At 59.8% G+C, this 14610-nt stretch overlaps 2 protein-coding genes across 3 annotated transcripts in view; both read right to left on the minus strand.

The window, feature by feature from the left end:
* Positions 1–14610, minus strand: part of LOC101016460 (adhesion G protein-coupled receptor A1) — a 39846-nt gene that overhangs the window by 12975 nt on the left and 12261 nt on the right. The window contains exon 4 of the mRNA XM_021943890.2: positions 12270–12415. Coding sequence (XP_021799582.1) covers positions 12270–12415 — 146 coding nt within the window. The remainder of the gene's footprint in view (positions 1–12269; positions 12416–14610) is intronic.
* On the minus strand, positions 679–12036 carry LOC103887849. Of its 2 annotated transcripts, none has more exons than XM_031651965.1 (2): positions 3865–12036; positions 679–3681 (listed from the first exon to the last, which is right to left on the minus strand). In XM_031651965.1, exon 1 carries the CDS (start codon positions 10726–10728, stop codon positions 9793–9795), a length of 936 nt encoding a protein of 311 aa, XP_031507825.1. In that variant the 5' UTR covers positions 10729–12036; the 3' UTR covers positions 679–3681; positions 3865–9792. The 2 variants fall into 2 exon arrangements, with proteins under 2 accessions (XP_031507825.1, XP_031507824.1); XM_031651964.1 differs by having other exon boundaries at positions 3757–12036.

Raw genomic sequence — 14610 nt, forward strand, 5'->3', positions numbered from 1 at the left:
GCCACCTTCCACAAGCTGCTCCAGTGACTGGATGGGGACAGTGATGGTGAAAAGCATCCCCACCACCCTCTACCCTCCCCGTCCTCTGTCCCGAACCAGGGGTCAGACCTGCATCTGTCTGCTGACACTATCCTGGCGTTCCTCATTCGCCTTGGGTTCCCAGAGGAGCCTCTGCTCCAGGGGCCTGCCCATCCCTGGCCTGACTCGGAACTGACCAGAGGGTGGGGTCTGATGGGCAGGAGAGGATGCAGGAAAGAAAGAGGCGTGGCCAACAGGAAGGAAGCCTGGGGTTCCATCGGCGGTGTCCCCACCACAGAGGAAGGGGGCCCTCCTTAGGCTGCCCCATATTTCTGGTTGGGTGTCGGAGGCTCTTCATCATGAGAGGGCTGAGGGCTGCCACAGCGGAGGGAGAGGACGCCTGTGGGGGGTTGGGTGTGCTGAGGGGCGGCTGGGGGCGGCCTTGGGTGTGGTCTGGGTGGGAGGAGGGTTTGGGCAGGGCCAGGGGACGCCCACCAGACAGGGACTGAGGGAGCTGGAGTGGCCGTGGTGGCCCTGAAGGGACCGTGTGTGGCAGCAGGGGGCGGGGGGCACTGACAAAGCCTGGACCATGTAGGAGCTGAGAGCTTTGGGATCCCCCAAAGGCCGAAGGACTGTGCAAGGCGACAGCTGGGCTTCTAGGAGCGTTTTCACCACATTTCATTACTGTGTCTTTCACCCAATTCACACTCGTCCAGCATGGCCTTGCGCTGGGCAGCGGCCCAGGGTAGGGCGGCAGGGGGCCTGGGCTCCACCAGGAGTGCCCCTGCAGAGCGGCATGGGTGGGCCAGGCATGCATCTAGCCCTGGGCTTGACCTGGAGCCCATGGAAGGTGAGGAGGGGAGGGGAGGAGTCGAGGGAGGGAGAGGGGAAAGCGGAGGGAAAGGAGGGAGGGAAAAGGGGAGGGGTGAGAGGGAGGGATAAGGTAGGGAGAGGGTCTTGCTGGGTGGATGCTGGAGCAGAGCGCCAGCTCTCCCCTGGGGCAGGGTCTCTGGAAGGCAGGGAGGGGTTGGGGGCTGTAGTACACCAGGACCTGGCAGTGGTGTCTCGGGGCTGGGTCTGATGTGTGGCCCTGGCAGCTCAGAGGATGAGGGGACATGGCCATCTTGAGGACAGTGAGGGCTGAAGACTTGCAGCCCACGTGTCCAGGGTCCCAGCAGTGGGTGGTTCGAGGGGCCCGGGAGGGATGACAGCGCCATGAGCCGGTCCTTGGCTGTGCTGAGTCCTCACAGTGCCCGTGGGGTCCTGGGCTCCTTCCCGGGGAGCCACCTGTGATTATTCATTTCCCCCCGTCTTCAAGGAGGCGGCTGACCAGCACTGCAAACCCTTCTGCCAAGCATGGGCCAGGCCTGGGGGCCACCCTTCTCAGGGTACCCCCGATCCACCATGTCCTTTGGGGTCAGGCCTCTAGGCTGAGTCCAGCTGTGGCCTCATGAGGACCGTTCTTTGGCCAGATCCAGAGCCCGGCTTTCGCGGGCACAGAGGCCTTGTCGGTTTCCCTTTACTCTGGGGTTGCCTCCTCCCTGTGCCTGCCCATGCCTGCTGCTGACCACTGGGCAGAGCCTGTGTGCCACTGCCCTGCCGGAGATGATGTGGAGGACCCCAGCCTGTGCCAGCCCCGCCCAGGGGAAGGCTGAGGGGTGAGGAGGGCTCAGGAGCTGGGGGTGGACTCGGGACAGCCCCATTCAGGCGATGGGTGAGGCCCAGGTGCACGTTGAAGTTTGACCACTGAGCCCTTCCAGAACCCCTCGATGAAGCCCCCCAGGCTCCTAGCCGCCTCTCCACGGGAAGCGTGTCCCCAGGACAGCAGCGCTGCCCCACCAGCCAGTCACACTCATAGAGGTTGTGGCCCCCGGGGGCCTTCGATGCGCCGAGGTCATTTGTCACAGGAAAGACGGTGGATTCCAGGTGTGGACCTGAGGCTGGCGCCGCCCAGGAGCAGAAGGAGCCAAGGAAATCGCATGTGCAGACGCGGCCTCGGGGAGCGGGCAGTGCAGGGGCGGGTAGCAGATACCTCAGGAGACAGCCCTGGCACCCTCACCTCCCTGGGACACAGGACCCCTCTGTGAGATCGTGGTCCCTGGCCCGGTTAGCATTCTGAGTTAACTGTGACTTCTGAATTCAGAGAAATCAGGTTGAAAATTCCTGCTAGGATCCAAGAGCTATTTACGTCCATTTGTCTAAGTATCTCTGGAAAGTCACAGGCGAGCCTCAGAAGTGCATCCTGGGCTCCTCTGCATTCGATCACCGCTGAGGATGGATGGAGGAGGACGCCGTGGGCACCAGGAGGAAGGCAGGTTGGCAAGACAGCAGTCAGGTGGAGAAGGACAGCTCCACTGTCCCAGGCACCAGCCGTGCCCTGCAGATGGCACCACGATGCCCAGCTCCAGACACGAGCCGAGGATGCTTCATGACTGACAAGATGCTTTGAACGCCATAGCACTGTCGCTATGTCCACTCGTAGTGGGTACCCACGGATGGGTCTGCAGGATCACTTGTGCTGTGAAGAGCACCTGTGTTCCAGGATGTCAGGCCACGTGTGGCCTCGAGGGGCCACCACTGGACCCAGGCATCAGTGGCGGTGTGTCCTGCTCTGCCCTCGAAGCTCCAGTGTCCTCTGCTCCTGCTCAGGGGAGCTAAGCGGCTGGCACTGGGCTTGGTGCTACTCCTGGGGGTGGAGAAGGGGTTGTGCCACGTGGCCCCTCCTCCCATCCTCAACCAACGCTGCTGTCAGCAGACAACAGGACCAGCAGGAGGGGGAGGTACTCACGGTGTCTACAGAGTCAGGGGGCCGCCAAAGTGTGAGATGCCAGGTCCTGGTGGCCCGGCCAGCACTCTGGGCGAGCCTCCGTGCCTCTGGGGCCTCGGTTTCCCCATCTGTAAAGCTTAGGGCTGGACTAGAGGGTCAGCTGGAAGGCCCGAGCCCTTCCTGGCCTGACGTCCAAGCGTCCACAGGGAGATGCGAAAGGGAGGGAGGGCTGCTTCGCAGAGACCTCAGAGCTGCTCCCTCCAGGGCTTTCCCGGCACAAAGTTCCCTCGGCTGCCTCCCACCCACCCCCATCCTTGCCCTCTCCGTGTGAACCCACATTCTTAGAAGTGGCAGGCGCCAGGTTGCTCACTGGCCTGTGACCTCTGCCCGCCCTTAGGCAGCTCATCCTGAGGACTGGCCTCGGGCACGCATTCCAGATGGAACAGGAGGGAGTGGACGCTTCCCACTGGCCATTCCCAGGGCCCCAGAGCCCAAGGGCCTCAGCCCTGTGGGGTCCAAGCCAGGCCCAGTGCGTGGCCACGGTCAGGTCCCAAGCCCAAGGCAGTCTCCAGAGTTTGCCCTGTGGCCTAGAGGGGGTTCCTGGCTGAGAGTCCCAGGAAAGCACTCATCCATGCAGTGGGGACGAGCGTCCCTCTGTGGCTGGCCAGCACCGGGGAGGCTGCGAGGCGGGTAAAGATGGGAGCAGGTGTCCTCAGCAAGCCGGGCTGTGACACAGAATCCAAGTGTCTTGGTGCCAGTGGAATTCCAAACCGACACAGCCCACAGACCTCAAATAACCGACACAGCCCACAGACCTCAAATAACCGACACAGCCCACAGACCTCAAATAACCGACACAGCCCACAGACCTCAAATAACCGACACAGCCCTCAGACCTCAAATAACCGACATGGCCCTCGGACCTCAAATAACCGACATGGCCCTCGGACCTCAAATAACCCCCCTCAGACCTCAAACAACCCACACAGCCCTCAGACCTCAAACAACCGACACAGCCCTCAGACCTCAAACAACCGACACAGCCCTCAGACCTCAAATAACCGACACGGCCCTCGGACCTCAAATAACCCACACAACTTACAGGCTTCAAATAGCAGACACAGCCCACAGACCTCAAATAGCAGACACAGCCCACAGACCTCAAATAACCGACACAGCTTGGTGCACTTGACCAGAAAGGGTGGCCAGATTGCAAAATTAGGATGTAATTACTCTTTGCTGAATGGGGAATTAGCCCCCGAGCACCTGTGAAATCATAAAAGTTCTGCTTGTTTCTGGAGTGGCTTCCCTTTGGCTGGCAGTGGGAGCAGAAAATGTGGAAAGTTCAGTCTATTTAGAGGCCCTTCCTCAAAGTGGGCTGGCCAGCAGGATTAGGAGGGAGGTGCCCGTGGTGGGTAGGTGGTCTGGAGGGATTAGGAGGGAGGTGCCCATGGCAGGCAGGTTGTCTGGTGGGATTAGGAGGGGAGGTGCCCATGGTCGGCAAGTGGTATGGAGGGATTAAGAGAAGCGGCACCCATGGCGGGCAGGTGGCCAGCGAGATTAGGAGGGGAGGTGCCCATGGCAGGCATGTGGCTTGGCAGGATTAGGAGGGGAGGTGCCCGTGGTGGGCAGGAGGCCCAGCCTACCCAAAACCTCCCCAGTTCAGCCACATTTCCACTTAAAGGATGCAGAAACAACCCTTCAGTGGGCTCTGCTCACATCCGAGCAGGTGCTTGGGGACCGGGGATCACTGAATTATCCAGCAGCACCTGCGTCCAGGGCCCCAGGCAGACATCACTCTGTGGCAAAGGGACTGGGCAGAAAACTAAAGACAAGGAAGGGGAAGTGGCTGAATAGAGGTCAAAACGGAATTCCGGAAAATAACAAATCTGGATTGTGAGATCTGGGTGTAGAGGAAGCAGGCTAATCGTTCAGACACGGGCATCAGGCTGCTGGCTCCTGTTTTGTGTAGAAAGGATCAGCTCAGGGTACATCATATTTGCTCTTATTCTTTTTCTTCCAGTATTTCTTTATATTTCTTACCGAATCTCTCTCTCAGCCTTTCTTTCTTCTCACCCATATAGTTAGAAACGGCGGATCCAAGAAGCTTCTCTCTGAACATTCGACCCTGTGCAGCCCGGTGTTGCTCTGCAGAAGGGCCAGCTCTGGGGCCGTGGCAGGGGCCTGGATCAGTGGCTTTCAACACATTCCCCCCGTCCCTGCCTGATAAGGCTGCTCTACAGGGATGCAGGGTGCAGGATGTAGCACTATAGCAGTCTGGGCTGTTTGCACGAACCTTGGGACTGATGGCGGCACCTGCCTTCCCGCCGGAGTGTGAGGATCCGTAGCTGTGGCCAGTGGAGCTGGCAGAGCACACAGGAGTGACCCGTCCCAGCAAGAACCCAGAGCTTGAGCCTGAGCGGCCTCCTGGGCAGAAGTGCGGGGCGCACTTTGCTGCGTTTTGCTGCTGGAGGAAGGAGCAGGCTCTGTGTGGGTCCTCCCCACCTGCCGTCTCCCAGGAGAACTTTGGAGTCTCGGTCTCTGCCGGATGCCTTTTCCCTCGCTGACCCTGTGGTGGATCCTTCTGTGGAGACAAACCACACCCAGAAACGCCGCCACTGCTGAGTCCTGGGTCCTTCCAGCCCCTCCCTGAGTGTGCAGAGGCTGTGGGGCCTGACACCGCTTGACGGGCAGTGTGCTGCTCACCCACGCGTCAGAACAAATACGAAACTGATTGCTTTCCATCGACACATCCAGCCCAGCTGAGCATGGAGGGAATTTCACACGTATCTGCTACATCCCTGCCGTTTGTCTCTGGTTTCAACATTTAACCAGGAGGGGCTGGATGCCAAGCCTGGAGAACACGAAGCAGAAGGGACCTTCCCGTCATTGTCATCTAGGGGAGGAGAGGTCAGGGGACAGTTGCTCTGCAATAGTGGGTGGGCACCAGGCAGAGGGTCAGGGGTCTCACTTAAGAGGAAGCTGAGGTGCAGGGAGGAGACTGGAGTGGAGATGGGAGGTGCCCGTCCCACTGGAGGGACTGACCCTCAGTGCCCAAAGGGCAGGCGAGGCCAGGAAGGGGCAGATAGGAAGGCTCTGAGCCAGAGCTGAGCAGCAATGGGGGGTCTGGGGGGTGGTCGTGGGGGCAGGCAGTCAGGCTTCCAGCTGGGGAGAAAAAGTATCCAGGTGGTGTGGAGGTGGCAGAGCAGGAGGCTGAGAAAAGGGCATGGAGGCCCGCTGGGGTCAGGGCAGTCCACAGAGCAGGAAAAATGAGGTCCAGGGAGTGGGGCTGGGAGAGGAGGAGGGACAGGAGAGGTGGGGAAGACTCCTGGGCCTGGAGGTGTGGCCTCATCTGGGAAAGCAGGTAGAGAGTTTGGCACAATGTCCAGCACCCAGACACGAATGTTGGGACAGCAGTGCCGGCTGCTGAGCTGCAAAGACATTGGGGGCATGGAGCTGGTTCCATGGAGGACGAGAGGTGAGGAGGTGGAGCTGGTTCCATGGAGGCTATGAGGGGAGGGGGTGGGGCTGGGGCCATGGAGGACATGAGGGGAAGGGTGGAGCTGGGACCAAACGGAGCTGGTTCCCTTGTGGGACTGAGGGAGGAGTGGAGCTGGGGCCACATGCACACAGTGTTGAGCTGTCTTGGGATATCTGAGGGAGGCAACAGGAGGCTGTGGCAAATGTGTGTGGTGGTCAGGACTGGTGTGCAGACTGCAAATGGTGTTTTTGGGACAGAGTATTGCAACAGAGTCTAGTGTCTAGAATCTTGAGAGTATTGGGAGGTGACAGTGGCCACCATGTTGGTCGAAGGTGAGGGTGCTTGAATCCGAGGAGGCACCACTGCGAGGGCTTGGGTGGCTGAGCCAGTGCCTCTGTGGGCCTGGGGGGTCCTGTGTCCAACACCTCTGTCTCCTCCCAGCCAAGCTGCTTCCTTCTCCCCTTCTGGCATCCCTCCCTACTTCCTTCTCCACGGAGTCACCCTAGCCCCACTTAGCAGTGCCAAGAGTCCATGGACTCCTTGGTTGAGGCTGCATCTGTCCTTCCCCTAAACTCCCTCCTGCAAGGCTGAGGGTGGCACTTCTGTTGGCTGAAGGCTCATGCCAGGTTCTGTGTGGTTTCTCACCCACAGGAGGCCCCAAGGCAGAGCTCTGGGGCCAGGAAACAGACTCACACTCAACCTACAACCACACTTGCACTGAAGACACCAGCAGGGCAGCAGGCCTTGCACACTCCCAGGTGTGCTCAGAAAGGTCTGTGTGACGTCTGGTCCAGGCCTAACCTTGAGGCACTCCCTGGCCCCTCATGCCCACACCCGCTCCACTCCTCACACATGGAGAAAGGGAAGAAGGCTGGCCTGGCCAGGGCAGGCCACACAGCAGGATGTGCAGGGTCACCCACTCCCTCCCACCCCTCTGCTGTACCCAAATCACAAGGAAGAAATGAAACAATGTTTTCATCATTGTAATGAAGATCTCCTTACAGAGACAAGCTCCCCAAAGCCATGCTGCTTTGATTGAGCGGGGATTCCCTTCATTCAGCTTGACACTAACAGTTGCAGCACAATTTTAGGGTGTTTTTTTCCCTGACTATCTAGACATCTGTGAGAATTAAACAGCATACTTTTAAACAACCAGTGGGCCAGAGAAGAAATCACAAGGAAAAGTAGAAGTGACACTGTGGAGATAAGTGAAACAAAATACCCCACAAGATAACTCAGGGATGCAGGAAAAGCAGCACACAGAGGAAAATTCATAGCCATGAACATCCACCTAAGAAAAAGAAGCTCAAGTCAACCATCTGATTTTACACCATAAGAAACCTGAAAAGAGAAGAGCAAGCTAAATCCAACGCTAATGGAAGAAAAGAAGTAATAAAGATCAGAGTGGAGATAAATAATATAGACAACAGAAAAATGAAGACCATCAATGAAACTCAAACTGACTCTTTAAACAGATCAAGAAAATTGGCAAACCTTTAGCTAGACTGACAAGTTAAAAAAAGAGAGAATCACATTGTATTGGAAGTTGTAGCCAGCACAATTAGGCAAGAAAAAAATATAAAGCCCTCCAGACTGTAAGGGAAGAAGTAGAACTATCCCTGTGTACAGATGACGTGATAATTATATACACAGGAAATACTAAAGAATTAACAAAACACTAACTAGAGCCAATAAAGGAACTCAGCAAAGCTGTAGGACACAAGGTTGGCACACAGAAATCAGTTGTGTTTTGTTCACAAGCAAATGAACAATCCAAAAAGAAAATTAAGAAAAGAATCCCATTTATAATAACATCAAGAGAATAAAATCCTTGGGAGAAAATTCAGCCAAGGAGGTGCAAGATGTGTGCACTGGAAATTTCCTCCGCAAAGCTTTGCTGGAAGAAATTACAGAGTTAAACAAAAGGAAACACGTCCTGTGCTCACGGTTGGAAGACGTAGTGCTTCTTAACACGGCCTTCAGATGTAGCTGTGACTCCAGTGACGCTCAGAGCTGGCGTGGCCCCGATAAACACTGCCCAGGAGCCCGTGATGGCCACTCTGAGCCGCGGGGGTGAGACTGTGTGCAGAGACATGACCTGCCACGTAATCTGAGTGTCTTTGGCCTTGACGGCCTTCCCCCAGGAAGCGTGCTGCACATTCTGTGGGACGTCCATCCAGTCGCCCAGGCCTCACCTCAACAGGATCTGGGATGGGTGTCTGCCACGGTGCCCCCGATGTGGGGAAGCCAGCATCTGGTGGCTGGTGCCCTTCCTGGGGGCTCTCCAGTCCCCTGTGCCCTGAGGCCAGGCTGTGCCCACCCTGTGCACCCTCCTTGGCCCAGAGCCGCTGTGCTGGGGACGCCCACAGGGATCCGTGTGGGTGGATGGAGATGACCAGATCCTGGCATGGCAGGAGCTGAGGAGAGCAGAGGGACCCATCCTGGTGGGGCTGCTGGGCAGGGGCCCAGGCAGGGCCGCAGCTCGGGCCTGGAAAAGGGTCTCCAAAGGTTCCTAGGAGCTGGGGCCTGCGTGTGACTCATTCAGTCGGCAGGGGCCTCACCGGCTGCGATGCTGCTGGAATTTGGAGAAAACGCTGTGTGAATGGAGGGGAGCGATGGGCCTGGGACCAAAGCAGGGAAGCTGCAGCCAGCAAGGGCTCCAGCGCCCCCCAAATCCAAGGCACCCTCCTTGGGCTCCAGTCCTGCCGCCCTCGCCCTGGTGTGGGCTTCAGACCACACACCCGTCAGGCCACTGCCCCTCCGCAGGCCCAGGGCGGTTCTGAGGGCCTGACTGTGCAGTGCCTCCTAACTGGGGTGGCAGAGGGTGCCCCCAAATCTCTCCACACAGGCCCACATGCGTGGGGGGCTCATCCTGGGACCAAGGGGAGATGAGATCAGGTGAATCACCATCTAGAAAGTGGCAGAATCCTGCGCAGAGCCCAGGCTTGTGTTGTCATAATAACAAGGGCCACACCCCTGCGTGAGGGGAGAGGTGGACGGTGGCTGTGACCTTGGCCATGGGGCCCCTGCTGTGCCACACAAGCTTCTGGCTTCTCGCTGCTGGGCCTCCCTGGACTGGCCCCTCCACTTCTTGACCTCACCCTGACCAGAGGGCAGATTCCTGCCCACGGAGTCCAACCCCTGCAGAGTTGGGGGTCTTGGGGGGTGTCCGCCTCCTCTGCCGACCAGGCTGTCTTGTGGAGAGGGGAGGTCCCACGCAGAGGTGTGAAATGCTCACGGACACCAGTGCGGCAACATTTGACGTGGCTGTATCTTCCCTGGACTTTGAAGGTTTGGTTTAAACGAAGTCAAGCAGAGGCGGCCGCTGCACGTGGCAAACCCTGGCTGTGGGCCTTCAGGATGGCGAGGGCTTTCTCAAAACGTCGGCAGCTCCAGGAGCGTCCTCTGAGTTCACACAGCCACTTCCCGGGGACGGCCGTTTTCTCGTTACTTCTCGTTAACACTTGCAGAGCTGGGCCGGTGGTGGGCGGGCGCACACGGCTCCTTCATGCGCAGCAGCTGAGACTCAGCCCCTGTCCATGTGAGTGGGAGCTGGCGGTGCCGCCCCGTCCCGGCGGGGGGTCAGGCAGGGAGTGGTGTGGGTCTTCTTTTCAGAGGTCAGGATGGGAACAGCCAGAGAGGGTGTGGGCAACATGCTGCCTGGAGAGGTGTCCACACCCTTCCCTCCCAGACTGCAAGATTCTTGGAACTCAGGAACCAAATTTCTGTTGGCGGTGATAATGTGTAGGCCAGGGAATGGGGCTGGGGAGGCAGGGCCGCTGGGAAGGGCCTCTCTGATGAGGAGGTTTCCTGGTGGAGGAGGGGGAGGTGAGAAGAGGCTCTGGGCCAGGGCCTGGAAGGCTGATCGTGAGCCCCTCTGGGATGTGGGGAGAAAGGCTCCGCTCCAGCCTGCTGGTCTCCCTGAGGAGGTGATGCCCAGTCTCCCAGCACAGTCTCCCAGCAGCCCCAGGCCCGGCCACGGAGAGGGCAGGCCCTCAGCGAAGTCCAAGCTAATACCGCCCACCACTCCCGAGTCTGCACCTGCCTCAAGGGTGCACAGGCCGAGCCCTAACCAGGCACCTGGGGAGTGGCTGGGGAGACAGAGTGACCAGGCAGGCCAGTAACCAAGGAACACAGCTGGAACACGGCACCGTGTGGACTCCCCCTGCCATAATGTCAAGACCTTTCTGTACAGAGGAAGGGGGCCCAGAGGGCAGGGGGTGGAGGATGGAGGTCTCCAGGCAGCCCCAGGAGGAACAGCAGTCGCCTCAGCGCCGTGGCCGCAAGCAGGGCCTTGCCGTCGCTGGGCCCGCCGGTCAGTGCCGAACCCCGGGCCTGCTGGCCCCCCAGCACCTGGACAGACGCACGGCTCTGTGGCGCGCACTGGCAGACGGCGGACAGAAGAGTGCCGGGGTGCTCCACGGCTGCCAGCCTGGTCTTCAAAACCAGGCAGCTCTTCCATCAATTACAGATGAGGAAATGCATTTTGAGAGTGATTTATAAACCCAGGGGACTTGGGGCCTCCCTGGCAGGAGAGGCAAGATAATGAAACCCTACCTCCCCAGCCCCCACCAGCGGCAGAAGCACCACCCAGCCCTGGTTGCTAAGTGGCAACGTGTCTGCGTGGATCTGAAAATCAACCAGCGTCAGAAAATGCTCCGGGTGGAAGGTGAGCCCTGTTTACCGAGACAACACAGGACGTGGCTCTATCTGCCTTGAAATGAATTCTTCAGACGGTTTTGGACGGGACAGTGCCAGACAGCCCTTCCGAGGAAGCAGGTGTCCCTGCACCAGCAGGAACCACATCTCACACGCAACTGGACAAACGTCCTCCAAGACCCCCAGGGACCGCCGGCCTCAGAGCAGCCTCTGGCAGGGGTGCCTCACACAGGGCGCTGCTCCGGGCAAACCGAGGGTGCCCAAGGCAGGCTTTCAGGGAGCCTCAGGGAACCCCAGAGGATGGGCCAGGTAGGCACCCAAGGCCTCGAGGCCACACTCTGAGCCTGGCTGTTGCCGACTGAGCGTTTGGAATTCAGTCTCAGTTCAGAAAAGGAAACACCAAAGGCGCTGGAACTCCCTGGCGAGCCCCGCGGCCCGGTCACGGCTGCGGCCAGACCCCTGTCTAAAGCAGCTGTCCGGGCTCCCTGACCCGGCTTTTTCCTGCTGGTGCAGAGGAGCTTCTGCCACCGCCCAGACGTGGACGCCTGGGTTTCCCTGGCTCTGGACTGAGGGAGGGAGGGAGAGAGGGAGAGAGGGAGGTCTGCGCCCATGCCATCATGGGCTGTTTCCACCCCTAGGCAGGCCCATGGTTCCCACCAAGGCCACGGTGAATTCCCAGCCTGGGGATGGATGGGGACCAAGAGCTGGTGTAGGCCGCAGGTGGGGGCGAGTGTCCCATCCCAGCACCCGGGCCTCACACAACAGAGATGGGGAGGTGCTGGGAACTGGGGGACCACACCTGCCTCCTGGTCCGAAAGGCCCAGGCCAGGGCCACCTTGAAATGAGTGCCTGAGCATGTGAGGTTTCCCCCACCAACAGTCAGCTGCCTGATGTTACAGAGACCATGAAGCCGAAGCCAAAACCACCCAGAGCCCATTTCCCCGGCGTGGCTGCCCTGCGGGGCACAGAGGGTGTCGTGCCAGCAATTCTGCAGCACCGGAGGCTCGTCCAGCCCCAGCACATGCCAGCCCCAGACCAGCTGGGCTCCAGCCGCAGATGTGGAGGGCAGGGCACCGCCTGCCTCAGACCCCACCCGGGACCCTCCACCCTCTGGGCCCCCTCCGCCTCACCCCCAGGGACCGTCGCCCCTCCCCTCCAGCACACTGCCCCACCCCCAGCTCCTTCGCCTGCTCTCCACCCTCCCTGGGAACACTGACCCTCCCCCACGGACCGGATCGTCCTCAGGCCTTGGTGGCCTGGCGAGGAGGTTTGCCAAGACCCAGAAGGCGCATGCAGTGTCCAGGGCCCAGGTGGCAGGGCCTCGCGCCCATGTGCACTCAGTACCTGAGTAGGGGCTGCCTGGGGTACGGCGGCTGATCTGCGTCCAGGCACAGAGGGGCCTTCTTGGTCACCTGCTTGTAGATGTTCCTGGCGGTCACTCCTATCCACAGCATGGTGGACAGCGTGGAATAGTGCAGCACGATGCCCACCTGTGGGGGAGCAGCGGTCAGCCAGGCCCTCGGTGGGCACCCACCCCCCAAAGCCCAGCAGCCCCGGCCCGGGCTTGCGGCTTCAAGAATGAGAGCAGCAGGCAGCCAGGAGCGTCTGTATCCCAGGGCAGACGGCGGCCACCCCGCAGCCGCCCGGGAGTCACAGGGAGATGCCGAGCTGCAGAGACCCTGGAACGGCTCGACTTTGCTCCCCTTCCGCACAGAGACGGGAGCAGGGAGTCTGTGGGGACCAATGGTTCTGTGCACTCACACGCCCCTGCATGCACAACCCACTGTGGTCCCTGTGGCCCAGGCACGGGACCCTGTGAGCTGCAGACCAACGTCCCCTGAGCTCAGACCTGGACAGGTGTCCACCAAGGGAGAGGAGGTGAAGTCCTCCGGGGGTCATGCCAGGATGCTCTTACTGTGAATAGGATGAGCCCCCCATGGGGACGCATTCGTGTGACCCTGCAGGTCGCCGTTCCTCATTGCTATGGAGACTTCCTGCGTTAGTTGATTACCAGGGCCACACTGCTACCTTTGGAGTAATAACCTGACATTTTGAAATGACAGGTAAAATACTGCTATAATTGGAAAGGACATAAATGTTTAAGGAATATAGAGATTCGCCGCATAAAGCTAACGTCGCACCATTATGATGATTTATCAAATCCAGAGCTCCATTTTCACTTCTGAGGAGGCTCTGCAATAATTGATGAGAATGCTGTGGGGTGGGCTGGAAAGACCGGACGGCCGCGTTTGTAGTTTCAGATGAGCTCCCTGCGTGCCGCTGGCGGCAGGAGACACAGCAGGCCCCGGGGGCGCCACCCTTTCTCCTGGCCTGGCGAGTCCCATCCCCGTGCCCAGGCCTCGTGCAGCCTGGTGGAGACAGGGAGGCCTGGAAACCGGGGCACCATGTGGAGGAGCGGGGCAGAGGCCCCGCAGCTGGGCCTCGGGTTCTTTCTTTGAAGGAAGCAGCCGCGGGGCTGTCATTGTCACTGCCTGGGGCGCTGAGGAGGATGGCAGAGCCGGCCCTGCCCCTTGTCTGTCTGGGCTGAGCCTCACCCAGGCTGTGTGCATTTGGGGATCATGAGAAGGTATAAGCGGCAGAGCTCGGAGTTCCAGACACTGACTTCAGGCTGGACAGGTGGGGAGGCTGCAGGGAAGCCAATCGGGGTCCCACAGTGCTCCACGGCCGGCCCACCCCGCCAGATCCAGGGCCAGCGCCTGTCTCTGTTGACGATGTCACTCAGCCTGCGAACGGGCTTGTGGCCATCTCTCTGTTGCCATAGCAACCGTCCGTCCTCTCCAGCCATCCAGAGCCTGGGACCAGGCTTCACTCAGTGCTGGGCTGTGGCCCTGGTGGGCGGGGCAGGTGGGCAGGAAGATGGGTGTGACAAGCGTGAGGCGGGCGGGGGGGCAGGCGGACCGGGCACCACTGGCGCACGTGTGGGCAGGTCGGGCTCCAAGTCTAGTTTTTACTAGACCCTCAGGTCTTCTTCCTCCAGCCGGTGGTGGCTGAATTTTCCTCCTTACCCAGAGGCTGCGAATGTGGAACCGGCCTGGCCTCAGTGTTAGATCAGTGAGAAAGCTTCTGTTCACGTGGCAGAGCACAGGGGAAGACAGTGCATCGGGGGCTTGGAGAACGTTGCCTTGTGAGCTTCCCGAGTGGTTCTGGGACTGCAGCCACTGCGGCCCCTGCCTCCGCTTCCCCAGCCTGGCATCACGCGTCCGGCAGGCATCTCCCACCCCCGGCTGCTCCCACGGTTCGTCTTCCACACTTGCTTCCTGTCCTGGAATGCGGCTCCACAGTGAGCCATGTGGGCTTGTCTCTGGCAGTGCCCTAGTGCCCAGAGCATGGCCTGGCACCTCATAGGCCCTCAGCACGTTTGCTGAGTGAGCGGGTGAGTGGACCGTGCTCCCTGGGAGATCAGGATGGCATCTGGAGACAGGCCACAGTCTTTTCCGCTGATTTCCTCCTGAGGACTGCAGCCTTAACAAGATATCATTCAAGACTGCAACCCTCCAGAACCTTCCAGACCTGCCCGCCGCAGCCCCAACACCCCAGCATCCGCCCCAAGCTGTCGCCACAGGCCTGGGCCCCGGGAGCTCCATCCAGGCAGGCGGTGGCAGGTGCTCCCGAAGTCGCGGGCAGGGTTTGCCGAGGGCCCTTGGCTGGTGGTGGTGGGGGGCCA

Source organism: Papio anubis, chromosome 11 (assembly GCF_008728515.1).
Source record: "Papio anubis isolate 15944 chromosome 11, Panubis1.0, whole genome shotgun sequence".
NCBI classification, from domain to species: domain Eukaryota; kingdom Metazoa; phylum Chordata; class Mammalia; order Primates; family Cercopithecidae; genus Papio; species Papio anubis.

Coding starts and splice junctions, on each gene's coding strand:
- LOC103887849 (XM_031651965.1), bottom strand. CDS start 10,728: ATGGAAGAGCTGCCTGGTTTTGAAGACCAGGCTGGCAGCCGTGGAGCA.